This window comes from Lissotriton vulgaris, chromosome 6 (genome assembly GCF_964263255.1).
Source record: "Lissotriton vulgaris chromosome 6, aLisVul1.2, whole genome shotgun sequence".
Lineage (NCBI taxonomy): Eukaryota > Metazoa > Chordata > Amphibia > Caudata > Salamandridae > Lissotriton > Lissotriton vulgaris.
The window spans coordinates 88,603,970-88,631,836 of NC_141694.1; the positions used below are offsets into that span (position 1 = coordinate 88,603,970).

At 48.4% G+C, this 27,867-nt stretch overlaps 1 protein-coding gene across 2 annotated transcripts in view; it reads left to right on the top strand.

Annotated features, from left to right (window-relative positions):
- Positions 1-27,867, top strand: part of POLR1C (RNA polymerase I and III subunit C) — a 143,853-nt gene that overhangs the window by 107,824 nt on the left and 8,162 nt on the right. For both annotated transcript variants that reach the window (XM_086925996.1, XM_086925997.1), the window contains exon 6: positions 20,471-20,623. In XM_086925996.1, coding sequence (XP_086782122.1) covers positions 20,471-20,623 — 153 coding nt within the window. The remainder of the gene's footprint in view (positions 1-20,470; positions 20,624-27,867) is intronic.

Genomic DNA, 27,867 nt, shown 5'->3' on the forward strand with positions numbered 1-27,867 from the left:
TCCTTTCCTCTCTCACTCTCCCTTCCTCACTCTCCCTCTCCCTTCTCTCTCTCTCTTCCCTTCTCTCTTCTCTCTCCCTTCTCTCACTCTCCTTCCTCTCTCCTCTCTCCCCTTCTCTCTCTCTCTCTCCCTTCTCTCACTCTCTCTCCCCTTCTCTCACTCTCTCCCCTTCTCTCACTCTCTCCCCTTCTCTCACTCTCTCCCCTTCTCTCACTCTCTCCCCTTCTCTCACTCCCTTCTCTCACTCCCCTTCTCTCACTCTCTTCCCTTCTCTCACTCTCTTCCCTTCTCTCACTCTCTTCCCTTCTCTCATCTCTTCTTCCTCTCTCTCTCTTCCCTTCTCTCACTCTCACTCTCTCTTCCCCTCTTCTCACTCTCTTCCCTTCTCTCCTCTCTCTCTCCCTTCCCTTCTCTCTCACTCTCTTCCCTCGCTCTCTTCCCTTCTCTCGCTCTCTCCCTTCCCTTCTCTCTTACTCTCTTCCCTTCTCTCTCTCTCTCTCTCTCTCTCTCTCTCTCTCTCTCTCTCTCTCTCTCTCCTTCTCTATCCCTCTATCCCTCTCTCTCTCTTCCCTTCTCTATCCCTCTCTCTCTTTCTGTCTTCCCTTCTCTATCCCCCTCTCTCTCTCTCTGTCTTTCTGTCTTCCCTTCTCTATCCCTCTCCCATGAATTCAGAAAGAACATCTGATGCAAATTCCCTTGTTGAATGCCTGAATATTTAACATGGAATCATGACTTTTCAAGCCTGCTGCGGTCAGAAGACCAAACAGGAAATTTAAAGAACCTGTTGCATAAATCTCTTTGCCCATCTCCACACTTTGTCTTGCCAAAGGAAAAACCTAAGAAATCCGATTATATTTTAAAAATAGACTCCTATGCATTTTAGTTTTTGGTTTTATTTAGTTCGAGGCATGTGGGCTGCTGAATTCATATCTGTGCATAGATCGCCACCTAGTGTTGGGTCCGGATGATTGCACATTGTTGTCCTGGAAGAGTCTTCGAAGTATCACGAGATAGGTGGCTCCTCCCCTGGACTACAGTGCGCATGGGCATCGCCTCCATCCCCAGATTGTTTTTTTCCGCCATTGGGTTCGGATGTGTTTCGGTTCCCTCTGTCGGAACCGATAGTTGTTCTACTCGAGACCAAAAGGTCTTTAGGCTGGGCGTCGGTATAGTTGCGTGCGGGTTTCTTTCTGACTCTCAGCTCCGATCTCTCGCTGCCCTTCCACGTGCCTTCGGCGCGGACGGGCCTACACTACTACTCTTGCTATGGAGCGAACTCCGTTTAAGAAGTGTCCGGTGTGTAACTCTAAATATTCACACCTCGACGTGCACCCCGTGTGCAATACCTGCTTGTCGCCGGATCACCGCGAAGACACCTGCATGGCGTGTTCGAAGTTCAGAAGCAAGAAGACTTTAAAGATTCGCCGGGCTAATCGGCTCCAGGCTCGGTTATCGGCTACGGCGCCCCCACCAGACGACATTTTCGAGGAATCTGTCGAGGGAGAAGACGACGTGCAAGGTTCGGACTCTAATCCCGCATCCGAAGGTGAAACCTATGACGAAGGTGCGGAGAACTTTGACGAAGTCACCGACGAGGTAGGGGACGACGAACAGGCTTTTGCCACTATGGGTGATAGCTCAGAGGAGGAGCTTCCCCAACGAGACTCTGGGGTTATTACCCCTCCTACGGCCCAGGTCGAGGGATCGCCTTCGGGCCTTACCCAAGATCTAACTATGAGTCCTACGTCCCCGCCTCCGGGCCCGGTCACGGACACTTATGTACATTCACTTGCGTCGAAGAAAACGAAAGTGAAGCCAAGTGGTCACGCACCCTCGGATGCCAAACCGAAAGTGAAAGTGGCGCTGGTGAAGAAGGTTCTAGAGGCGTCAACTTCCAAAGAATCCAAGATGGCCGACTCAAAGAGCCACGCCAAGATGGCCGACCCGAAGTCCTCGGGGTCGGTGCCGAAGGCGAAATCGTCCGACGCGGCCGCGTCGGCTCCGAAAGGGGTCGTGAACCCGAAGTCGGCTCCGAAAGGGGTCGTGGACCCGAAGTCGGCTCCGAAAGGGGTCGTGGACCCGAAGTCGGCTCCGAAGAAGCGCCTGGGAGACGACGACCGTGGCCAGGGGGCCTCGGCCCCGAAGAAGGCGCATGTCGAGCCGCTCAAGCCCTCTCCGGCCTTGTCAAAGCAGGTGGAGGAATCCTTGCAGCGGATTCGAAAGGACACTGTGGCGCCGCAGCTCACGCCTAAGCCTGCGAAGGAGCAAACGCCTATCCGTTTCACCTTTCCTCCCAAGTCGGCGCCGAAGGCCTTCGCGCCGAAACAGAGTGGACCCTCGAAGGAGGTATTGACACCGAAAGCGGCCTTGGTAGTGTCGAAGCTTCGACTCCAACCCCTTGCTGAAGAGGAACGTCGTGAGGTACTCATCGACGCCAACACCGGTAAACTGTCGCTCCTCAAAAGGAAGATCACGACGGAGCCGGCGTTGGAACATTTTAAGATCCCTCTCAAGAACAAGCGGGACTCAGAGGGCTCTCCGGCTTTGGTGGAACCTGTGTCACCACAAACACTGGGGTACTCGCCGGCACATTCCGTCGCGGCCGAGGCGGACGAGGAGAATGCCGAATACGACTATCCGGCGTACTCGGATCCGGAAGAGGAGCATGTTCCGTGGTCCGCCGGAGGCGACCCGGAGGACCCGCAGGGGGGTCCGGACGCGCAACTTTTCGCGGCCAAAACGTCCCCGACCGAGGATTCGGCGGCCTTCAATGCCCTCATAGAAAGAGCTGCTGCTAACCACGACGTCGAGCTGCACTCGGACCCCGTAGATGTGGACTTCTTGTTCGACACCTTCTCGGTAGCCGAAAAGTCACTCAAAACGCTACCGATGCTGAAGGGGGTGCTTAAGCATGCGACGGAGGTTTTCAAAGAGCCCACCCGAGCCAGTGTGGTCAACCCTCGCATCGACAGGAAATATAAAGCAGCGCCCACGGATCCCACATATATCAAGGGACACTTGCCATTGGACTCCCTGGTCGTTTCCAATGCTCGGAAAAGGGCAAACTCGCAAACTACTGGTGACGCTCCTCCCCCAGACAAAGAGTCCAAGATCTTCGAGGCCTCAGGCAAACGGATTGCTGCACAGGCAGCTAATATTTGGAGAATATCTAACACCCAAGCCTTGCTTGCACGTTATGATAGAGCCCATTATGACACATTAGAGGCCATACTGCAACACTTGCCTGACCAATACAAAGAGGCAGGGGAGATGCTTATTCAGGAGGGCAAACTCATTACAAATGCATCCATTAAATGTGCGTTGGATGTGGCAGACACAGCCTCCAGGGCTATCAATACTAGTGTGCTGCTTAGACGCCATGCCTGGCTTAGAATTTCGGGGTTCAAACCCGACATCCAAACAACTATACTGAACCAGACAGTGAATCCTGACCATCTGTTTGGCCCAGAGGTGGATGCCACACTGGAGAAAATGAAAAAAGATACGGAAACTGCCAAGTCCATGGGGGCTTTACAAAGTCAGCAGTTTCGGGGTGGTTCCTTTCGCCGCTCGAACTCCAGAGGCACCTCAAGGGGACAGGCAGCCCAGTCCACACAATATTTCAAGACGAACACCCAAGCCTCGTATAACAACAAGAATAGAGGTGGTTACAGAGGCAATAATGTCAAGGGCAGGGGACGTGGAAACAATAGCTCCAGGTCCACCGCCAACAACAAACAGTGACGTCTTGTCACTGCCCCCCGGCCACGCAACACCGGTCGGGGGGAGACTCCAGCAGTTCCTGCCGGCGTGGAAGTCCATCACCACGGACAGGTGGGTGAGGTCTATTATCCAGTACGGGTACTGTCTAGAGCTTACGTCCATTCCACCGGACATTCCCCCAAGGAGCCGTCCTATGTCAGGCGAGCACTTGACCTTGTTGCAGCAAGAAGTTCTAGTCATGCTGCAAAAAGGGGCGATAGAGCTCGTTCCACTGCAAGAGCGGGGAACAGGGGTTTACTCCCTGTATTTTTTGATTCCCAAGAAGGACGGATCCCTCAGGCCGATCCTGGACCTCAGGCCCTTGAACTGGTACATCCTCTCGGAGCACTTCCATATGCTCACGTTGCAACAGGTGCTTCCCCTGCTTCAACAGGGGGACTTCCTGGCTACGCTGGACCTCAAAGATGCCTATTTTCATATTCCCCTGCATCCTTCCCACAGGAAGTACCTCAGATTCACGATCTTAGATCAACATTACCAGTTCAAGGTTCTGCCGTTCGGAGTCACCACGGCACCAAGAGTGTTTACCAAGTGCCTAGCGACTGTGGCGGCGCATCTCCGTCGCCAGCACGTACACGTCTTTCCCTACCTGGACGACTGGCTCATTCAGGCAAAGACAGAACAGCAGTGCGTCGACCACGTGTCACGCACCATTCATCTCCTGCACGATCTGGGATTCTCTCTGAACTACCCAAAGTCCCATCTCCAGCCCGCCCACGTGCGACAGTACCTGGGTGCGACAATCGACACTCTAGCAGCCACCGCGCAGCCAAATTCAGTGAGAATCGCCAGTATCCAGGCGCTGATCCAACGATTCAGACCCCAGCACTCGCTTCCAGCGAGGGTGTTCATGCAGTTGATAGGCATGATGGCCTCCTGCATCTCCATTGTCCCGCACGCGAGACTACATATGCGTCCGCTTCAGGAGTGCCTTGCACGTCAGTGGACTCAGGCTCATGGGCAACTGACAGACCTAGTGTTGGTGAGCGGTCGGGCATACAACTCTCTGCATTGGTGGAATCCACACAACCTTTGCAAGGGCCGACCATTCCAGGAGCCTGTCCCACAGATTGTCCTGACGACGGACGCCTCTCTCCAGGGTTGGGGAGCGCATGTACTCCATTACACTGTGCAGGGACTATGGACACTACAGCAAAGGAAGATGCACATCAATGTGTTGGAACTGATGGCAATCTTCATGGCCTTGAAGGCGTTCAAAGTACATCTGTGCAACAAAGTCGTGTTGATCCGGACGGACAACATGACGGCCATGTACTACATCCAGAAGCAGGGAGGCACGCACTCTCCACAGCTGTCTCATCTGGCTCAGAGCATGTGGAAGTGGGCCATTCAGAGGAACATCTTCCTCATGGCAGAGCATCTCCCGGGCAAAGACAATCAAATGGCGGATCTGCTCAGCAGGCACAGCCATCAGATGCACGAGTGGGAGATACATCCATCAGTACTCCAACCGTACTTCCAAAGGTGGGGTCATCCAGAGATAGACCTGTTCGCCACAAAGGAGAACGCAAAATGCCAAAGCTTCGCCGCCAGATTCCCACACCCCCAATCACAGGGCAATGCGATGTGGATGAACTGGTCAGGCAGATTTGCGTACGCTTTTCCCCCAGCACCACTGATACCGCTGGTGGCACGCAAGCTCAGGCAGCACTCGATGACTCTCATCCTGGTTGCTCCAACGTGGGCTCGCCAACCATGGTACACCACGTTTCTCGAACTGTCCGTGGTACCGCATCAAAGGCTTCATCTCACTCCCAGCCTTCTGACGCAGAGCCGTGGCGACATTCAGCACCCAGATCCGCAACAGCTCAACCTGGCGATCTGGCTCCTGAAGTCCTAGAGTTTGGCTACCTTAATCTTCCTCCCGATTGCATGAACATCATTCGGGAGGCAAGGAAGCCCACTACCAGAGCTTGTTATGCGGCTAAATGGAAGAGGTTTGTCATCTACTGTGCTAACCACAACATTGACCCGCTAGATGCTTCCATTCAAAGCATCATTTGTTATCTTTTCCACCTGTATCAATGCAATCTGGCATACTCTTCCATCCGCATTCACCTGTCTGCTATGGCAGCCTACCTCCAGAATAGACAACACCTGTCACTCTTCAGGGTCCCTGCTATCAAGGCCTTTCTGGAAGGACTCAAAAGGGTCATTCCACCAAGGACCCCACCAGCTCCAGAATGGAACCTCAATGTGGTTCTTACGAGGCTGATGGGTCCTCCCTTTGAGCCACTGCACTCTTGTGAACTTCAGTTTCTGACTTGGAAGGTTGCGTTCTTAGTAGCGATTACTTCGCTACGGAGGGTTAGCGAGCTGCAGGCGCTCACCATCCAAGAACCCTTTTTCCAGGTACATGCTAACAGGGTGGTGCTCCGCACTAACCCTAAATTCTTGCCCAAAGTGGTATCCCAATTCCACTTAAACCAAACAATTGAATTGCCGGTGTTTTTCCAAAACCCAGATACGCTGGCGGAGCGCATGCTCCACACCCTTGATGTTAAGAGGGCCTTGATGTATTATGTAGACAGGACAAAAGATTTTCGCAAAACCAAGCAGCTTTTTGTTGCTTTTGCCACTCACCACAAGGGAAACGCTATCTCTAAAGCAGGGATTGCTAGGTGGATAGTGAAGTGCATTCAGATCTGTTACGCTAAAGCTAAGCGCACTCTCACTATCCCACCGAGGGCCCACTCCACCAGGAAGTTGGGGGCCTCTATGGCTTTCCTAGGTAACATTCCCTTAGAAGATATCTGTAGAGCAGCCACATGGTCTACCACACATACTTTCACTAAACACTACTGTGTAGACGTACATTCCAAACAACAGGCAGCTGTTGGTCAGGCTGTTCTAAAAACGCTTTTTCAGACTGCTGCAGCTGGCACGGGCGGCCGCAGATAATGGAGGGACTGCTATGTATTCTATGCACAGATATGAATTCAGCAGCCCACATGCCTCGAACTGCAAATGCTACTTACCAGTATGCATCTGTTCTTGGCATGTAGGGCTGCTGACATTCATATCGCCCACCCTCCTCCCCGGCGCCTGTAGCAGCTGCTGAATTCATTCATTTACATACATATGCTCATAGCATGGTCATCACTCACATTCTTCACTCCATCTCTGCCAATGGCTAAAAACAATCTGGGGATGGAGGCGATGCCCATGCGCACTGTAGTCCAGGGGAGGAGCCACCTATCTCGTGATACTTCGAAGACTCTTCCAGGACAACAATGTGCAATCATCCGGACCCAACACTAGGTGGCGATCTATGCACAGATATGAATGTCAGCAGCCCTACATGCCAAGAACAGATGCATACTGGTAAGTAGCATTTGCATTACTTGTACAAGGGCTGGCTTACTTCATGGAGAACAGGTTGAAAGAGCAACAAAGCGACCCAATGAATATTTGAAAAATAGTATTGTGCATTTCAATGTGTAAGACCTTTTGTGCGGGGTGGGTCTTAACTTATTTGCACTAGGTCTTGGGGAGGCGCAGCATTCTCTTTTGCAGATAGTCCTAGTTGTTGTTTTAAGGTAGGTCCTCCCCTGTGTATTTTTCCCGATGCTGGCTCTATATTTCACCAGGTACATTCCTTAACAGGTGTTGTACTTTTTAGGTCTCGTTCGAGACCTATTGCTATGGAGTCGGCTTTCAAGGGAGATAGTATGGTGCACGCGCGGCGATTCAGGAACGTGAATGCGGACGTACAGGCACACGCACATCTCTTGCTCTACATTCACACTCACGGAAGCACACACACACACATGCATATACACACACACACACACACGCGCGCGCACACACAGACACACCCCCCCACTACTAAGCTCCACTTACCACATCAGCGCCTCAGCCGCCACTCCTGTCTTCTGCTGCCACCGCTCCTCTGGACCAGCCATCCACTCCGTGGGCGCATAAGACGGATGTCCCGCCCCACGACAGCCGTGAGCGTGCACATCCCGACACCGGAAGTTCGGGAGAGTGCACGCTCACGGCTTGTTCCTCTTGTTGAATTTATAATCGCATTCTGTCCTCTTCACCTAATCAATACATCCTGATCAGCCAATGCCCACTGACATCAGACAGATCTCCACACTGTCAGAGTGTGGGCTTTGAGAATGGTAGTGATGTCACAGCATTCATTGACGGACCCTTTCACTGAGACTAGCACACGGGCACGTGCACACACTCACCTCCTGGGGGCGCGCTGCTCTCCTCTACTGAGGTCGGCAAATCACTCATGGCCGCGCCGAAGGTGGACCTGAACAGCGGGAACAAAAAGCCCTGCAGCTGCCTCCTGCCTCGGGAAGTAAAAGCGTAAAGAGGACAGCGGGGAGTGCCTCTTGGCGCCCAGCCCACTCACACAGGGAAGGCGAAAATCACAGGTATGCGAGAGGGCGCTTAATTTGCAGACTTTGCCCAGCCCATCCTGTTCTCTGCGAGAAATGGAAAACAAGCATTTACAATGCAATGGTCTCGGCATTATTAAAGGTAGAGCTATTGGCATTGCTTATGACTTTTTTTATCATAAATAAATAGCATTGTCATTTACAATGCCAATAGCTTAATCGCTTGCATATGCATGACCTATTGCATTTATACACACAGAGCCACCCACACAAAAAGCTATCTACACAGGAGGAAAAAGTGAGATGGGCAGAAAGAAAGACAAGAATAGAAAGGGAAAGGAAGAGTGAAAGAAGGAAGAAAACTTTGAAACAAAGAAGGAAGAAATGGTGAAGCGTGGAAGGATGGATGGACTTTAGAATGAACCAATGGAGTAATGGATGGAGCAATGAGTAGCAGAGTGAATTGAGGATTGGTGATGGGCTAGTGACTGGATCAATGGCTAAAAAGATAAATGGATGCATGCATATACAGACGAGTGGATGGACAATGAAGGAAGCATGCAAATGTGGATGAATAAAGGGTGAAAGCGGGAACCGATGTGTGGATGGATAAGTGAAAGGAAGGACGACGAAAGGGTATAGGAAACTGTTCTAGGGAGTATGGGCAGTGTCCCTTGGTGCTATTTAAGATATGGTTCAAGATGGGAGCTATTTTACTGTTATTACTACTCCAGTTGTTTCAAAGTCTATGAAATGCTGCAATTCATTCCGCAACTGGGATAGATAATCACATATGTCAAATGCTCGAAATCCACATCCTCGCCCCCCCCCCCCCCTCCCTCCTCTCTCTAAAAGCCTCACTGCGTGTTTGCTCATTCATTTTACCTTACTGACTCGGGCCTCCAAATCCGTGATCCCAGTGGGGAAAGAGAAGCCGAGTTTCTGTCTGAAAGGAGACCATGCAGGGTCTTAAAATAAGTCATGATCTAGTCAAGGATGCATACAGAATACATAATATACACACACACACACACACACACAAAATCCGCCCATCTCTCTCCCCCACCCCCATCTCTTGCATGTCACCTATCTGCAAAGAAGGACACATACTGTGGGTGCAAAAGCTTCCTTTACTTTGGCCCGGGCGCTGGCCACTCTGGCATCGACTCATTAGGACAAAGGCTAGAGCGTGGCATTACACAGTACAAGTTTTGTAAATTATCACGCAGAAGCCGCTCAGTTAACCCGCATCTAAATTTCTCAATGAAAACTAATTTTAATCCAGATGATTTGCACTGAACCATATGTCAGCACTTCAAACCTGCTAATGTGGATGGGCTGATGAGACAGCAGGCTGTGATGTCACAGAGCTGTGTGGCAATCACAAAGACAGCACATTCTGAAACAGGGAAGATAAAATGCCTATAAAGTACAGAACAGAAATAGCAACTTGCTCGGCACATTAGCGATTTACAGGCATTACCAGCCAGCTAGGAGATGCACGCGCTGCAAGTGGTTTGGAAACCAGCACGAGGCACACTAAGTGCTAGCCACATGCGTACACCTGGCAGGTTCACACAGCATCTGCTAGGACATACCTGGGTGGTAGAGTGAGTGCCAGGCATCAACAGGTGCCTGGAGTTTGCTGCACACACCTGGAGGTAGCGACTCCAGTCTCTTACACAGATATTACTAGCAGCCTGCGCATACTTATGAGGTGCAGGAACATTAACCACATGTACCTCACGGATACACAGTACACATGTGCTGCTGGCCTCCATGCACCTAAAGGGACATGCCATGTGTCTCTGACTTGTGAGACATAAACTGTACTAAACCAAACACATGCAAACAAATGGGTGAAAAAAGCAGAGTCAGCCGCCTGCACATCGGAGTGCTACAGACAGTACCTGCTTTCAGCAGGCACCTGGAGGTAAGGTTTCTACAGGTAGTGAAGACAATACTAAGCACAAGCCCATATCTTGCAATCTAGGATGGAGGCAGAATCCTCACAACTGAAAGAGCCAAGTACATGCTGTCACGCGTCCAAACCTCGGAAATGCAGGCATTGCCTAAAGCGATATCGGCAATACAATGCACCACATATACCGGGGAGTGGGAGGAACAGATGCACAGTATTGTAAAGTGCAAGATTATGCCAAGGAATCCAGGAAACAGGTAGTTGAAAGCATACTTTATTTTGTTCCTTCGAGATTCAGATACATTCCCATGAATACCCGTAACCGTAAATTTCCCTCTAAGTATCCAACACGGTCCCTTCAAACCCATACAATCACACGCGACCTCCAACCAATCAGTATACACACTCGCGACACATTCAAACATATACACGCCTTCACAACATGCATCCACACACACGCGCAACCATTTAAACACAAACACACATTCATCCGCTCACTCATGCGCCTAAACACACACGCTCTCGTTGTTGTTAAAGTTCCATGCGCGCTCAAACGCTCGTGTAACTTGAACAACATACACAACACATAGGTCTTCTGCAAAGCACACACCAGAGATGCACAGTCCCAGGCACCCGCACACTCACTTTGGAACGAACAGTATGAGGCATCCGCACACAATTAGGGGGCACACAGTAACCACCTGCACCCGCCTGGAAGGTACACAAAAAGTCACCTGCGCATACACTGCTTCGTAACTCGCTACAGAAGCAAAAATGCCCAAGACCCACCTCCGCTTAAATTTACACTGGTTTCTTTAGTTCTAATCTGCCACTTTATGGTCGCTTCAAAGTGCTCTCCCCCCTGTGAGCCACCGTACCTTCAGCCTCTCGCCTGTCCCCTCACTAGACACCCTGATGCTAATTCAATGATTGCAATGAGTTATGAGCCTGACGTGGCTCGCGCTGCCAGTAATTAATGTGGCCTGCGCTCCTGAGGATTTCCTTATGCTAGAACTCGCCGCCGGCAAGACGGGGGGTGGGGGTGTTCGCAGATCGGTGGGATCCAGGGCTCATACGGTAATCCGAGGTCTTCTAGGGTCAATGGGTACGGGAGGGTAGAGGGAGGAGGGAGACTGGATGGAGGCGAGCTGAGAGTGAGAGTGCAGGGAGGTGGGAGGTTACAGGGCAGAGGAGTGTGCAGGACGAGAAACGCCGAGAGGGAGCCTGCCGGAGCAGGGAGCTACGGACTGGGAGGACGGGTGACGGTCGCTTCAAAGTGCTTTCCCCCCTGTGAGCCCCCGTACCTTCAGCCTCTCGCCTGTCCCCTCACTAGACACCCTGATGCTAATTCAATGATTGCAATGAGTTATGAGCCTGACGTGGCTCGCGCTGCCAGCGGCCTGCGCTCCTGAGGATTTCCTTATGCTAGAACTCGCCGCCGGCAAGACGGGTGGGGTGGGGGTTGGGGGGGTGGAGGGGGGTGTTCGCGTATCGGTGGGATCCAGGGCTCATACGGTATCCGAGGTCTTCTAGGGTCAATGGGTACGGGTGGGTAGAGGGAGGAGGGAGACTGGATGGAGGCGATCTGAGAGTGAGAGTGCAGGGAGGTGGGAGGTTACAGGGCAGAGGAGCGCGCAGGACGAGGAGCGCCGAGAGGGAGCCTGCTGGAGCATGGAGCTACGGACTGGGAGGACGGGCGAGAGCGAAAGGGAGTAGGGAAGTGGGAGTCTGCAGGGGCTGAGAGGGAGGATGCAAGGTGACTGAAGAGGCGACCTTACAGGGGAAGAGTTGGTGCAGGCTAGACGGCGAGAAAATGGCGGACTCGAGCTTCCGATATTTTTCGGATTTGGGGGCGTGGTTTTGCTGTCCTGAGTGACGGACTACGTCATGAGCTAAAGAACAGCAAAAATGACGCCCCCAAATCCGAAAAAGACGGAGCCTATTCAGAGGGACGGCTCTCTCCTCCAATGGCTGGCCTCCGTTTAGGAAGCCAGCCAATGGAGGGAGAGCCAAAAAGAGGGCGGGATAAAGCAGCCCTCTTACTGACATTAATTCTCGGACATCCGGTCTGCCTTCAGCAGACCGGATATTACCGAGACCTAAAAAATCTCACTGCGAAGTGCCTCTCAAGGTCAGCTGCATTCCTTCAGCGCCAGGGCAAGGTCCGTCCTCGAGTAGGCCCCAGGCGCATCTCACCCCGCCACGGGCCCAGAGCAGCTCGAGAACCGACTGCTTTTACTGAAAGTGCGTGACCTGAAGATTCCCATGTTCTCTTAAAATAGACGCCATTTATTTTACGCTACCGAAGAGACAGCTGCCAGGACTGCAGAGCAAGGGCGCACCTACAGTTGGTGCAGTGGCACCGGGCACCTTGAACCCTGCCAGTGCGGTATTTTACTATAAGAACAGCAGTTATAGTTGGAACAGTCTTTGGGATAAGTTTCTACTTTTTTGTGGTTTAATGACTGACTCGTGTACACTATACTTTAATGGTGCCACTAAGACTCTCCATAGGCCCCTAGAACCGCTGCAGTAAGGGAAGTATAACTCTCATCCACCTTACAATAACACCAGAACCTTCGTAGCTTTTTTTACGGACCTTGTATCTTTCCTCAACGCACTAAAGTGCCTAGAGCACCTAGGTAGAACGTGCGCTCCATGCACATATTTTATATATCCTCTATTTCCCTGTGTAGTTGTTATTGTCTGCTGCTAAGGGGAACTTTCACCTAGTTCACGTTTTATTCTCCAACATTACTTTGTGACCGGGGCTAAAAAGGATGTGCCTTCTTAATCGCGTTGTTTCTTTTTAACCATTAAATCTGCATGTAACTTTGTAGGTTATTTTGCTTGCTGCAAATCAGTGTGTGTTTTTATATATTTTTTTGTTTTGTGCATAGGTTTAAATAGTCTTTGGGATCAACTTCTAATTTTTCCTGGTTTAATGTGTATAATAGCTCTGGTAACAGCCCATAAACATCCTGTTGTTACTGGGGGCTTGTTCTCGCGTTTCAGCTAGTTTTAACAGAGCCTTTGAGGAATGCGCTTCCTCGAGATAAGCCCAACTCAGGAGGCGCTTTTGTTCAAAATTGTCTACCTATAGCTGCTAAAATTTGAGATTGCTATATGTGTCGTTTTTCCCCTACCAACTGTGTGAATATCGGGTTATCATTTATATATATTTCCAGATGTTGCCTAGTTTTGGTCCGCTAGGTATTATTATTTTGGATTACATTTTATTTTTATGCTATGCTCTTTTTGTATTTTGCGAAGCGGGTGATGTTCATGAAATGCAAAAAGTTACAGCCCCTGCCGACCAGTTGCATTCTTGGCCAAAACACACACTTTTTTTTATTAGAGCTGTTTAGTGTGAGCTGGTCGTCTTTTAAGAGATTGCATTTAAACTTGCTGCTTGGTGTTAAAGCTGCACCCAGGTGCTCTTGAAATTGTATGCTTTATATGCACAAAAAAACAAATCACCTCAAAGTAGCTCCGTGGCTTTGTGTCCGTCTTTCTGGAGCCGTAGCTAAGTACTTCACAGGTTTTTAAAGTATAAACATTGTGTGAATTTACTCTCACATCAGTGCCGCAAGCCGGCAGAAAACAGTGACTAAATACCATTTGCTTTGGATCAAGGTTATGCAGAGACTGCTGCACGACAAATAGCTCTGTGCTTCGTTAGCTCGGTTGTGCTTGAGTTGTCCCAAAACATGCAGCTCCCCTTTAAATGCACCCACCCTCTTGTGTGGTAGCGGTGTGATGAATGCCCTGGGCAGTCACTCACTCCTGGGCTCTTAAATGCACATATTTTTATTGTCTATTATTTTGGGTTTGAACACTTTTATTTGTTGTTTGTTTTTATTTTGTAAATATTTATTAGCATATGCTGTAAAATGCCCGTCTTTCCCCATAAAATAGCTATTGGTGCAGATATCTGAAGCTGCCCCATGTTAGATGTGAACACTTCATCCAGCCGTATCTTATATGCTAGGATACTTTAGAGTTACTGTACATGCTGCTAGAATGCTAGTGCATCTGCGCGCCACATTATTCAATACCGAAGGAGCCAGTATAGCCTTTCATCTTGTCCAGGTCGATAAGTAAAAACCAGCCCACCTGAATCAAAAAGTAATTAAGCGGGCTCCATATATTTTACCGGCGCGGCAAGCTTAGTCTTCCCTTCCCAACCCGGAGCTGTAAATGGTCCTTCTTGTACTCCCTTGGAGACCCTGCCGAGTCTGCTCTCTTCCTATGATACCAGCAGAGCCAGCATTCCTCACTTTTTTTCAGGAAGCCCAATACGACGGACATACCTGGCAACCGCAATGGCCTTTAAATATTAGGCCCAAAGCACTGCCATTACCAGGCCCAAAGCAAAACCATTATCCGGCCCAAAGCAACGCCATGTATTTTGCCCAAATGTTAATGTTAGTGCACACAAGCCTTGGTAGAGCAATAGCAGCGAGCGCTCTCCTCAGTGTGGCACACTTCTCTGCTGCACACTGTACTGTAGCGCACACTGTAAGCACAAATTTTATATTTCATCATTATTATTATGAGCCTGCACCTGTTTTTCCCTGTGCAGCTGTGACTCCCTGCTGCTTAGGGACATTAATGTAGTTCAGGTTTTATCTTCCAACGTAACTGTGATAGGGGCTAGGAAAGCTGTGCCAGCTTGGCTTGGTGTTAAGGCCGCACCAAAGTACTTTGCAGGTATTCTTACAATTGTGTGCTTCACGGGCACAAAGAAACCAATAACTTCAAAGTAGCTGCATGGCTTGACGTCAGTCTTCTTGGAGCCACAAGTAAGTACTTCACAGGTGTTTACAAATAGCATGCATATGTGTAAAAAGCTGTATTGTTTCTGTTAATTAGAGGCCTTGCATTTCCAATGTTTTACTTTGCTCTGAATCCATTACATGTGACCAAACTCTCTTAAACAAGCAGATTTCTCACAATGCATGTTAAGTATTGAAGCGTGACGCTTCACTAGCGCGCGCTTGGCCTCAGTCATTCCCTCCCACTTGCTGGCTCCCCTGCTCCCCCACCCGACTTGAAAGGAAGGCTCGCACTCCAACATTTGTCTCTCACACCACAGGCTGCTGCTCCCCCGTCTTTCCATACTTTTACCTACCCCAATCTACCCTCATTTCCCCGACTTCCACTGAGCTCCTCTTTCCCATATTCCCTCCTTCTACCAAGGTCTCTTTTCTCTCACCTCCTGCCATTCCTAATATCTTTTCCTCTGGAAACTTCCTTCTACCACCCTCTGTTCTGCGAGCCCTACTTTCTCTCTTCACTCATCTCTTACCTCCCGCCCCTCTCTCGCGTTGGCCTTTCACCCCAGCCCTTCTTGCCCTTTCCCCCACTCTACTCAACCACCTTCCTTCTCTCTGTCTTGGGTTGTTTCCTTATTTCTAGATTATTCTCTCCCTCGTCTTTTCACCTCGTTCTCTTTTCTCACCTCCCTAGCTTGACTCCGCCTTTCGCAGTTTCCTTCCTTCCTCCCACTGTTTCCTTCACTCCCAGTGCATTTCCTCACCTCCTTCCTTCTGTCATTCACCTTTTATCCAAAGTCTTTGAGGTTTTCCTTCCCTTCTATATGTACTCTCTCGCTCTCCTCGCTTCTTTCCCTTTTGTTACTTTTTTCACCTCCCCGGTGCATTTTCCTTTCCCTTCCAACCTTCTACTTTTCCTCCTTTCCAACAAACCCGTTTTTCAAGTTCCGTGTTATTATTGAGCACAACAGTCGGGCTCTGTCCGTTATCTTGCCTCTCTCCTCTCAGGTTGTCCCTTTCCTCCTGCACACACTCCCGCCCCTCCCCCTCCCAATAACTCCCTTGCACATAACATATCACCACGGCTTGGCCTAAACTGGTTATTGAATATAAGCACCGCATCACTACACACTGTATGATACCTATTAATGTGATTATTGTGAGTGTCGGCGTTATTCCTGTTGTCACTGTCACCGTGATGCGAGTTACTTTCAAAGTTACAATTGAGTTCTATGTTGAGATGTTTACAGCGCCGTGCCGCCATTAGTGTGCATCGCAGAGCTGTGCTGCGTACTGTTTTATTATGGTCATTATTCGTATTACTAATTCCATTACTGTTCTCCTGTTCATGTGGTATACCATTATAATTGGTATACTGTAGTATAATATACTGAGTATACTTTCAATATTTCTGTTAAGTTTTTGTTTCTAGCACAAGTCGAAGTATCTTTCTGGGGAAGTATGTGTCCCTAAGTCCGCTGAACTTGCCTGAATGATACATGGAGGCTAAAAGCAAGGCTACGGGAATTATATCATTGTGCGGTCGCGTGATTTTTGCATAATTATAGATTTTCCGCATTTACATTATCGTCTGCATATTTTAACAACAATATTTTTTGTTTCTAGCTCAAACGGTTCCTACAATACTAAAAATGCAGCTGCGTGGTGGAAGGCCCTTTTCAAAACTTGTTAACCGCGCTAACTCTTACATATTCACTTGTTCAGAGCATTGTGTTTTCACCGATCACTTTCAGTCACCCGTATTTAACTCAGTAACCAGCAGGCTTAATGTGCGGCATCACTTGCACCGATTGCCGCGCTGTTTCTTGTTAGGCTAGGCTACATTTTAATAATGCTTGTTTCCACGTCCATAGGTCATTTATTTTTGTCCGTGTCGCACATCTAAAGACACATTTGCTTTTTTCAGCAAGATTCCTTCTCTTTGTTTTGAGAGCTCACTCACTGATTAGTGTCACAGATCCATTCAAGTTCTTAACCCTCACGTTGTGTGTCCTAAGCACATTTCTTTTTCTCCTGTTTTCCGCACATAAATGCCTCGGAACACGTGAATTCACTCGGGTATTTTTAGATCCAGTATTTTCACCCACACGCTTCGCGCAAAACGGGGCGCCCTACTCTGCACCTTCTCCTAGAGTCTTTTACTGCTGTAGTTTTGTTTCCTTCACCCCAGACGTAGCATTTTGCTACAGTTGAATGTTTTTGTCTTGCTCGCAATCTGTCTTCTTGGATTCAGACACGTATTTCATTTGTTTTACTTCCCAGAAAATCCCCCCTGATAAAGAGCTTTTGCTCGTTTCAAAGTGTAATTAGCATCAACACATGTGATGAACTGTCCTATGATTTAATCGGACTGTATTTACAAAGATTGAACATTTAAGTTTCATATGACGTAATACGGAAAAATAAATCCACGACTAAACTACAGATATCTTTAAAGACCTGGATTTTCAACCTCTCAGATGATTACGCCAAAACGGCCATCTAATCCCCTCTTCAACCTCAGGCTCGATCACTCAGGATCTTTAGCGCCAAGATGCTCCCTACGGAGCGAACGCCGCGCTCTACAAATAACCTCACAAATATCACAAATATCACAAAGATTATACCTGTCTCATTGAATTTCTGTAAAAGCGATTCTCGTCGCCTCTGGAGTGCTTCAGATTTTAACCCTCCCACACCAACCACCACCACGTCCACCACCACCATGTCCACCACGTCCACCACCACCACCACCACCACATCCACCAACACCACGTCCACCAACACCACGTCCACGCACACCACGTCCACGCCCACCACCACTATCACCACCATGTCCACCACCACCACCACCACGTCCACCACGTCTACCACCATTACCACCACCACATCCACCACCACCTCCTCCACCACCACGTCCATCACCATGTCCACAACCACCATGTCCACCACCACCATGTCCACCACCACCACACCCACCACCTCCACCACCATGTCCACCTCCACCACCCCCACCACGTCCACCACCACTACATCCACCACGTCCATCACCACCACATCCACCACCACCACATCCACCACCATTACCACCACCACCACATCCACCACCATCATGTCCACCACCACCACCTCCTCCACCACCACGTCCATCACCATGTCCACCACCACCACATCCACCACCATGTCCACCTCCTCCTCCACCACCACATCCTTCACCATGTCCACAACCACCACGTCCACCACCACCACCACCACCACCACACCCACCACCACGTCCACCGCCACATCCGCCCTCACACTATCTATCGCGCTCACTATCTATCACTCAGCACCACCACAGCATCACTCAGGGGCACCACAACATCACTATGCGCTACCACAGCATCACTGAACGCCTCAGCATCACTCGTCGCCACCACAACATCACTCAGCGCCACCACAGCATCAATCTGTGCAACCATTCAACAACAACTGGTTCAAATCTGTTCTCTCAATGTTTCAAGCTTTATTACAAATGTCATAAAAAGATGTTAATATTTCACTTCTGTTCTTGGATTTTCGTCACAATAAAATACACTGAACATAATCTTCACAAAAGTTATTTACAAAAGTTTAAGCTATTGCCATTATAAATTACAATACATTTTATTTAAGTATTAATTATTTTAAAAAATTCAAAGCCATTGTTATTTGTAATATCAATACATCTAAGTCACAAATACAAAACATGTTGCATTACAAATGCTACAGGTGTCACATTTGCAAAAGTTAACAGTATTGGCATTGTAAATGACAAAGCTATTAATTTCGCTATTTTCAAAATCAACACATAAATAAAAAATGTGTAATTTACAATACCAATAGCTCAAATTTTCCTAATGCGAGACCTATTGCATTGCAAATGCTTGTTTCTTTTTCTCCAGTTTATACAAAGCACATGAAGTGGGTCCCGATTGGAAACCAGGTCTTCCCTTCTCTCACACTCACTCTCTCTTCCCTTCTCTCACTCCCCTTCTCTCACTCTCTCTTCCCTTCTCTCACTCTCTCTTCCCTCACTCTCTTCCCTTCTCTCACTCTCTTCCCTTCTCTCACTCTCTTCCCTTCTCTCACTCTCTTCCCTTCTCTCACTCTCTCTTCCCTTCTCTCACTCTCTCTTCCCTTCTCTCACTCTCTCTTCCCTTCTCTCACTCTCTCTTCCCTTCTCTCACTCTCTCTTCCCTTCTCTCACTCTCTTCTCTCTCTCTCTTCCCCTCTTCTCACTCTCTTCCCTTCTCTCACTCTCTCTTCCCTTCTCTCACTCTCTTCCCTTCTCTCACTCTCTTCCCTTCTCTCACTCTCTCTTCTCTTCTCTCACTCTCTCTTCCCCTCTTCTCACTCTCTTCCCTCACTCTCTCTTCCCTTCTCCTTCTTCCCTTATCTCACTCTCTCCCCTTCTCTCACTTTCTCTCCGCTTCTCTCTCTTCCCTTCTCTCACTCTCTTCCCTTCTCTCACTCTCTTCCCTTCTCTCACTCTCTCTCCCCTTCTCACTCTCTCTCTCCGCTTCTCACACTCTTCCCTTCTCACTCTCTTCCCTTCTCTCTCTTCCCTTCACTCTCTCTTCCCTTCTCTCTCTTCCCTTCTCTCACTCTCCCTTCCCTTCTCTCTTACTCTCTTCCCTGCTCTCACTCTCTCTCCCCTTCTCTCACTCTCCCTTCCCTTCTCTCACTCTCTCTTCCCTTCTCTCACTCTCTTCCCTTCTCTCACTCTCTTCCCTTCTCTCACTCTCTTCTCTCACTCTCACTCTCTCTTCCCCTCTTCTCACTCTCTTCCCTTCTCTCTTCTCTCTCTCTCTCCCTTCCCTTCTCTCTCACTCTCTTCCCTCGCTCTCTTCCCTTCTCTCGCTCTCTCCCTTCCCTTCTCTCGCTCTCTCCCTTCCCTTCTCTCTTACTCTCTTCCCTTCTCTCTCTCTCTCTCTCTCTCTCTCTCTCTCTCTCTCTCTCTCCTTCTCTATCCCTCTATCCCTCTCTCTCTCTTTCTGTCTTCCCTTCTCTATCCCCCTCTCTCTCTCTGTCTTTCTGTCTTCCCTTCTCTATCCCTCTCCCATGAATTCAGAAAGAACATCTGATGCAAATTCCCTTGTTGAATGCCTGAATATTTAACATGGAATCATGACTTTTCAAGCCTGCTGCGGTCAGAAGACCAAACAGGAAATTTAAAGAACCTGTTGCATAAATCTCTTTGCCCATCTCCACACTTTGTCTTGCCAAAGGAAAAACCTAAGAAATCCGATTATATTTTAAAAATAGACTCCTATGCATTTTAGTTTTTGGTTTTATTTATTACTTGTACAAGGGCTGGCTTACTTCATGGAGAACAGGTTGAAAGAGCAACAAAGCGACCCAATGAATATTTGAAAAAAAGTATTGTGCAGTTCAATGTGTAAGACCTTTTGTGCGGGGTGGGTCTTAACTTATTTGCACTAGGTCTTGGGGAGGCGCAGCATTCTCTTTTGCAGATAGCCCTAGTTGTTGTTTTAAGGTAGATCCTCCCCTGTGTATTTTTCCCGATGCTTGCTCTATATTTCACCAGGTACATTCCTCAACAGGTGTTGTACTTTTTTCTTTTTCTCCAGTTTATACAAAGCAGATGAAGTGGGTCCCGATTGGAAACCAGGTGGACTTGTTCCCGAAGGCTGACCTGTGCCCTGTGCACGACGACATCCTGATTGCGCAGCTCCGCCCAGGGCAGGAGCTTGACATCGTCATGCATTGTGTAAAGGGGATAGGTAAGCTCTCACTTGCCAGACCTAATATCACTATTGTAAATCTAATTCCCTAGATTAAAATATGCAAAGGTTAGGGCAGGTTTGATTCCTAGGGACACTCAGCAATTCCATCTCTGTGTAGTAGGCCCGCCAGAACACACTTGCTCAATGGCTTGTCAGCTTTTGGAATATGTCTCTACTTCTCACTCCTGGGCTGGAACAACAGTATTCCACTCCTGGTCGCTCTTCTCCCTCGTCTGAGGTCAGTATTCTCTCAGTTTTCCAACTTTAACCCAACAATTCACATAGGCATCCTCACTACAGACACTTCATCTGTTCCAGCAAGCTCCAACCAATTCACTCGCCTTTTCCTCTTCTTGCTAAAGCCGAATCCACTAACATCTAAAAACAAGGTGAGAAGACAGGTTGAGGGTCTGACTATAAGGCATAAGCTTCCGAATCTTTTCTGCCTGTCAGAAATTGTGATTCTATAAACTGATTTGTTCCTTGACAACTTTTCAAACGAATAATTAGGTAGCTCTCATCCCGTTTGGCGGTTTATTGCATCGTCTGCTAATGTCTGAAAAATGCAAGATAGGTGAGACTGTTATATGATGCTATAGAGATCTTGGATATACCATGACTTGCACATTTACAATTGTAGACTTCCTACCCTCTCATGGCTTGCATTGTGCATTACGCTCTGTATGGTTTGGGTTTGCATTTTTTCCTCATGTTTTATTGAACAAACAAAAATAGATTTAAAAAATAAGTTCATTATTTTCCACAGCTGTGATGTGGTTGCCCCTTCTAGGCACCCACTGTATTTGTCCTCTTTAGCTTGGCAGTGTGATAACTAAACGAGCTTTTTGTTCTTTGAGCTAGGTGAATGGCTGTTATAGAAAATTGGAGCAAATATACTCTGTAGGATTGGTGTTTTTTTGCAGTTATCCCCATCTTGTAGACAGGATGTAGTAGCATCTTTGGACTATGGCCGCCGGGATGCTCTAAACACCACCCAGTGCACATATGTTGACTCCTAAACATGGTAAATAACCGGCTAATCCCAATTGGCATAAATGATTCTTATTTCAAGGCTGAGTACAGTTGTGCAGAAAATGCACCAGTGACACATGCCAAATGTCATGTGTAGGTTTTGGTGTGGATTTAGATGGTCAACATGCGTGACTGTAAAACATAACATCAATCCTGAGAGGCTACAAGCCAGACTGCAGCAAGCATTTGTCTAAACAAACACTTCTGGCATGTTTAAAAGCTACTTCTGTTATTAGCTGAATTAGTAATCCCTAGAGGCAGACAATATCCTGGTGTGGCATGTGTAGATGTTAGACATACCAGAGACATGGGGCAACTGTGCTTCTGAAGTAACTGGCTTCAAACATGCTTTTACTGCTTAGGCTGGAACAATTGTATAAAGGCCGCTTTAAGTATAAAATGTACATTGCCATTGCCTGACTTTTTTAAGGGCTGGAAAATCAAACTCTTCAGAATTGTAATATTTATTTACAAAATCAAATATATCGTTCCACTTATAACCTTAGCAAAACTACTTAAAATGTGAGATTTATGTACATTTGTCATCTCTGCCTGGGCAGAAGAGTCTCCAAACTGGATTGGTCAGGTTACTGCTTACCACCTGTCCCCAACAGTATAATTAGTTTTCCTCAGTCCACAGAAGAAGTATGAAAGGCACCTATCAAGGACTGTGTACAGAACAGAAGGCTTTTTGGGGCAGTCGCCTCCTGGAATATCTGTAGCCGCACGAGAGAGGGAGGTTAATCCGCCTCCACTTATTTCAGGAAGGTGGGGGGCAGGAAAGAGTTACATTAGATGACCACAAAAAGGCCAGGCAGGATCACTGATAGCAGCATCTTCATATTATATCAAGGCTGTGACGTGAGCCTGCCATTGTTGCTGACTTTTTCATAGCCATATTGGCTCTTTTCACCGCAAGAGACCTACACATAAAACCAGTCTGCACAGGCCACCAACTCCTGGCTGTCCTCGAGCTCCAGGAAAAAAAGCTAAGTGCAAACATGCAGAGTAGCTATGGGAAAAGGCGGTCAAGTGATCTCAGCAGAAAAACCACCTCTGCTGCTATAGATTGCAGTCTGGTCTCACTTAGAGCTTTTTGGTGCAGAAGCGGACGGTGAAACAGGACCCTGAATTCACCATATCTGGACTTGTGGAGCTGCCACTGGCCACAGCATCTTCGCGTGTCTCTTGTTCTTCTGAGTGACCTCACCTGAGAGATTAAGTCCGAAGGTAAAACTGTTGATCATGGTGAACACTAGGCTCTGCACCACCTGCACTACATCATGGCCACCCTGGGCCAGTATTAGTGACAGGGCGCACTCTTTGTTTGTGCCACGACGCACCTTTAAATAAATGGACCTGATGCAAACTAGGTCATTGCGCCTTGTTAAAATAAATGAACTCTCGCTGCTTTAGGGGCAGGACATTCAGTGAATATGGAACAGCACTTCAAAGCTGCTCAGTGTTTCACACTGCAGGCGACAACCTGCCTGCACTTTGAAGAAGGGAGATGGATCTAATTGCAGGGAAATGCCTGCGGGTCCAGGGGACCCTCTTTCTATCTTCCAAAGGGCTGCCCTCAGGGTGTGCACTGCCTGTTCACCTACTAAGACCATGTTTGCCTCTGCACCCGCATCTGTAGTATGGCGTAGAGTCAAAAGGATTCCCTCCTTTGCATGAGGCCACGCTCTCATGCAAATAATGAACACCCATTGAAGATAGCGCTGGCACCAGTGCTATCAGTATTACAGATGGGGCACACAAGCGTCTGCGATCCTTCTGTAATACCATAGTTCCCCCTGGTGTGGGTGAGGCTGCGCCCACCTGTTGTGCCCCAGGGGCACTATTTGTAATACGGCCCCTGAAAGGCATTGGACACCCCGTCACTTATTGACACTTTTTTTTCTTCCCATTGTTTCTTGTTGGCCATTTTGACCTTTACTTCAATAATTCATAAGTCTTGATTCTCTTAACCAATGTTTATTATTCTAGCATTGGTTTAGTTACAATATTTGTTCTTTTTACTAAATTTGTTTGTGAATTTTACTGTTTGAGCTCTTCTCGTTTGGTGCTGCTTATATTGCACATTCGTATATTTCTGAGAGGCCTGTTGCTTAAGCCATACCTAGTAGGGGTTTGTCTAGAAATTCTCACTGAAATGTGTTCTTTGCTACTTAAGTACTAGGCTACTTTGTTGGAGTGCTGTTATTAATCAGATTGTCCCAAAATGATACGATCTGAGCTCCCCTCCCCCAGAATCTTCAGGGGGGGTAAGATTTCTGACCCCCCCCCCTCCCCCCCCCCCCCCCCCCCCCTGAGCAAGAACCCAGCCAAAGCACCAATACAAATTAGAAATCAAATTGGACTGCAAACCGTACACGACCCATTGAGCAATATTGTTCAGGAAGTAGATCTGGTAATGATCAGCCACACAAGATTAGTTCTGGAACTCAGTGGAACACTGTAGGAGAGTAGGGTCTGCTATCCTATGGTCACCCCAATTTTTGCTTTTTGCTTCACTGGTTTTCGACTTACTGAGGCTGTGGGCCTGCTAATCAGACCCCCAGCCTGCTGTTCTCTCTCTAAATTTGTAATACATGTGCTATAGGTACATACCACAATTGGAAATGGACTCCTTGTCAGCCCCTGTACCATGCACTATAGGTGCTCAGGGCATAGGTGCCACCAAGGCCTACCAGGGGCTGAAGCATAGCTTTTGCCACCCCTGGCTGGTTCTTAAATTGACACAACTGGCTGATCACTCAGCTGGGGCAAGTGGGTGTAATCACCCCTTGCTTAGATATAGTATAACTATATCTAAACCTATATCTGGACACATATAAACCTGTGAGTCACTCCTATGGAAGGCCTTATCAATCCTGGAGGCAGAGTGCGTGGTTTAATGTGAGATGGAGCTCTGGCATGAGCTGAGCCTGTCTGCAGCTGTCGGGAACAATTCCCTAAGCTGATCCGGGATAATGCCAGACCATATACTATTAAGTGCCTTATAATCCTCGCGGTTATATAGCAACTTTGGTTTGGCTTTATCAAAACATGTCGTGTAAGGTGTCATACGAATTGGAATACTACTCCCTCGCCAGTTCTGGCGACGGGGGTAGCATTCCACCCTTCTAGAGGGAGAAGACATGTTACTTTACTGAAACGCGGTTCATTTTAAAAGCGCCTCAGATCCACAAAATGGATGCCTCTGCCACAGACACGGGTCTGGCCTCCTGCTGCTGACCGAAACTCAGCCGATGGTGGCCTGGACAAAGGGTTTCCTGTCGCAGGGCGGTGTTACACCACCCCAGACAGGAGATAGTGGATTGTAGCAGGGAGGTTTCAAAGAAACCAGACACTGCCTGGGGAGCACAAGGCTGCCCCTTGCATAATCCGGCCAAACCGGTTCTGGGGCACACCAGCCCCAGTCCCAGCGCGGCCTGGATCAAAGGAAAGGGGTGTATCCACCCCCTTCCTGGGTCCCACCCATAGGAGGGGACCTAGCAGGTAATCCAGCCCACCAGATTCGAATAAGAGTGGGAGCAGTGCCAATGCAACTCAGATTATCCTGAAGAAACATAAGAAACTAAACTCTGGACCCTTCGACATCCTACTCAACGTAGAAGACTGAAGAATCTCCCTCGTGGTCAAGGAGTGACCACCCTGTGCAAACAGGTACCATCCAGCACTTCAACCCTTGCTTTGTTGCAGTTCCCGCCGGAACTCGAGCGACAGAGATCGACGAGATCAAGCTTGCCTGCCTTCCTCCAGCCCGATCCACAGTCCCTGCAGAGCTGAGACCAGTGGAGGCGACCGGAAGCGTGGCGCACGCCATCTTGAAAAGGCCACGAGACGCTGACCGTGCAGCCCACGAGTGACCCTCGAAGCTGTACACCGGGGTTTGAGAAGCCCCAACCCTGAGCTGCTCTTGCACAGAAGCTCACCCCTCCACACTCGAGTGCTGCGTGGGGCCCTTCTGCTTGCGTTGGCTCGACGCGTTGGCCCGGTCACTTGCCAGCTGGCTTGTGGCCCCTGTGCCGACGAAAACCTTAAACCGGCCTGCTTTTCTGGTTGCTCCAGATTTGCACCAGCTCCTGTGAAAAGGAGCCCCCGCTCTGACCCTCCTGGTCCGAGTGAGAAGCAATCACCCAGTTCCGCGTGGATTGCTTTTGCCAAGTGCTGTTTGCTCCAATCTTGAAGCCGACGGCGCTGACGGCGAGAGCCTGCGTGGGACAGATCGTGACCTGCTCCTGGACGTCGCAGATGCCCCAGAGCCCACGTGACAGCGGAGAGAAGCTCCTCGACAACCATCTGATTGCGCCCGACATTGCCTGGTTCAGTCCTGGTTCCACCCTGGTCACTGCTGAGTGACCCAGACTCTGTCCCCTCTGCTTTCAGATACTTCTCGACTTCGATCCACCCTTGGATCACACAGGACACTTCTGCTTCCCATCGCCTGCAGCATCTTCAGCTCCAAGAGCCTGCGTGTCAAAACCCGACGCCACTTCGACCCTATGCACCCGCTTCCTGTGGGTGAGGTAACATTGCAACGCCGGTGTTCCCACACTGGTACACACCTCTAGGGTCTGTGTCCTAAGTTTTGTTCCTCTAGGTTCAGCGGAAGTATCTTTAAACTCTCTTTGTGTAACTTTTACGCACCATTGACATTGCATTGGTGCAAGCCGCACTTTACGTGCTGCACCCGAATCCCGCGGGCTTTTCCCGACTTCAGCATTGCTAGTCCAGACTGCTCCCAGCGATTCCCTAGGCCCTAGGCCTAACCACTGTTCTATTGGTACTTCTTTTACCACTTTTTTAATATATGGTTTGAGTGGCCACCCGCCCTCATCCATAATTGTGCAACTTGTATGTTATACTGTGCTTTTGATTTAATGCTTGTTTCCCTTTGCTCATAAAGAGTACTGGGGATTATTTTAGAAATAAACACATATATTTTTATAATATACACTTGTGTGGTGTCCATCATTTGGTATTACAGGATTGTATGTGGTAAAACAGCTCGCTTAACACGACCTCTTAAGTTAAGCCTTTAAGGCTGCTTAGTCCATGCTACCCCTAGGATAGCTTGTCTAACAAGGTTGACTTACAACCAGACACCATAAGGGATTGTTTGTACTGATACAAGGTGGTTCCAGAATTGGAAACATCACATATCAGGCCAACTTCTCACAAACACCAAACTTTCTTTAATCAATGACTAAGAACATTTCTACGGTGGTTAACAAGTTCCTAACTCACAAAAGCAATTTCTTTGTGCTAAGCTATATTTTAGGCGAAGCTGTAAATAGCCAGTATGTTTTTGAGTTTTTTAAGATTGATCAAACAGCATACCTATTTTCCTTGAGAAAATAGCTACTTGGCTATTTTCTACCACAGCTTTGCCCGTGAGTGATGAACAGGGCTTGGCTAAAGGCCACTTCTCTTCTCTGCTTATCTCGTCTCCTCTGACTGAGGCTGGTTGGCTCTGCAGCCCATCGAGATCTCTGGCTGCATAGTCCTAGTGCTAAGTCCACTCTACCTCATGGTCTGAACCGGAGTTTTTAGGTCTCGCGTAGCGAACGCAGAACTGCTTCGCTTGCCGAGACTCTATTGTCGTCGCTTTCCTTAGCCAAGGGAGAAAAAACCATGTGCGCGCCCAGAAAGGCTATGGGCGCGTGCATGGCGTCTCCTCCCTGGCGTCTCCTTTGTAGTGAGAGGAGCTATCAGACGCTCCCATCGAGCGCTTGATTTATTAGCTCTTGTTTGTTCAACAGTAAAGCCTTAGCAGATCGTTTATCTGCAGTTCTAAATATAGCCACTAGATGCTTGTATGAGCACACGCCTAGTTTTTAAAAAGGATCTAAAGTTTGGTATTTGAAGGGTTTTCCCTCTGTGCCAGAATAAACATGAAAACAGTGACACCAGAGAAGCTTCTCCAGAAAAAAGAAACATTTTATCAATGATCCATATTTTAATCATTTTAATGATTGCAGTAAACTGTGTCATTAGTTGCAATTAAAGTTTAGCACCTATAATTATTCTTGTAAACCTGTATTAGCATAGTATTCTGTTAAGGATACTCCGATATAGATTATAGCAAAAGATTTTACATGGAGCAGACGCAGTCTGCAAGTGCCAATCAATAAAGCAAAGGTCATTCAGGGGTTGCAGCTTTCATGTCTCCGCTTGTAACCCGTTCCTGATAAGGT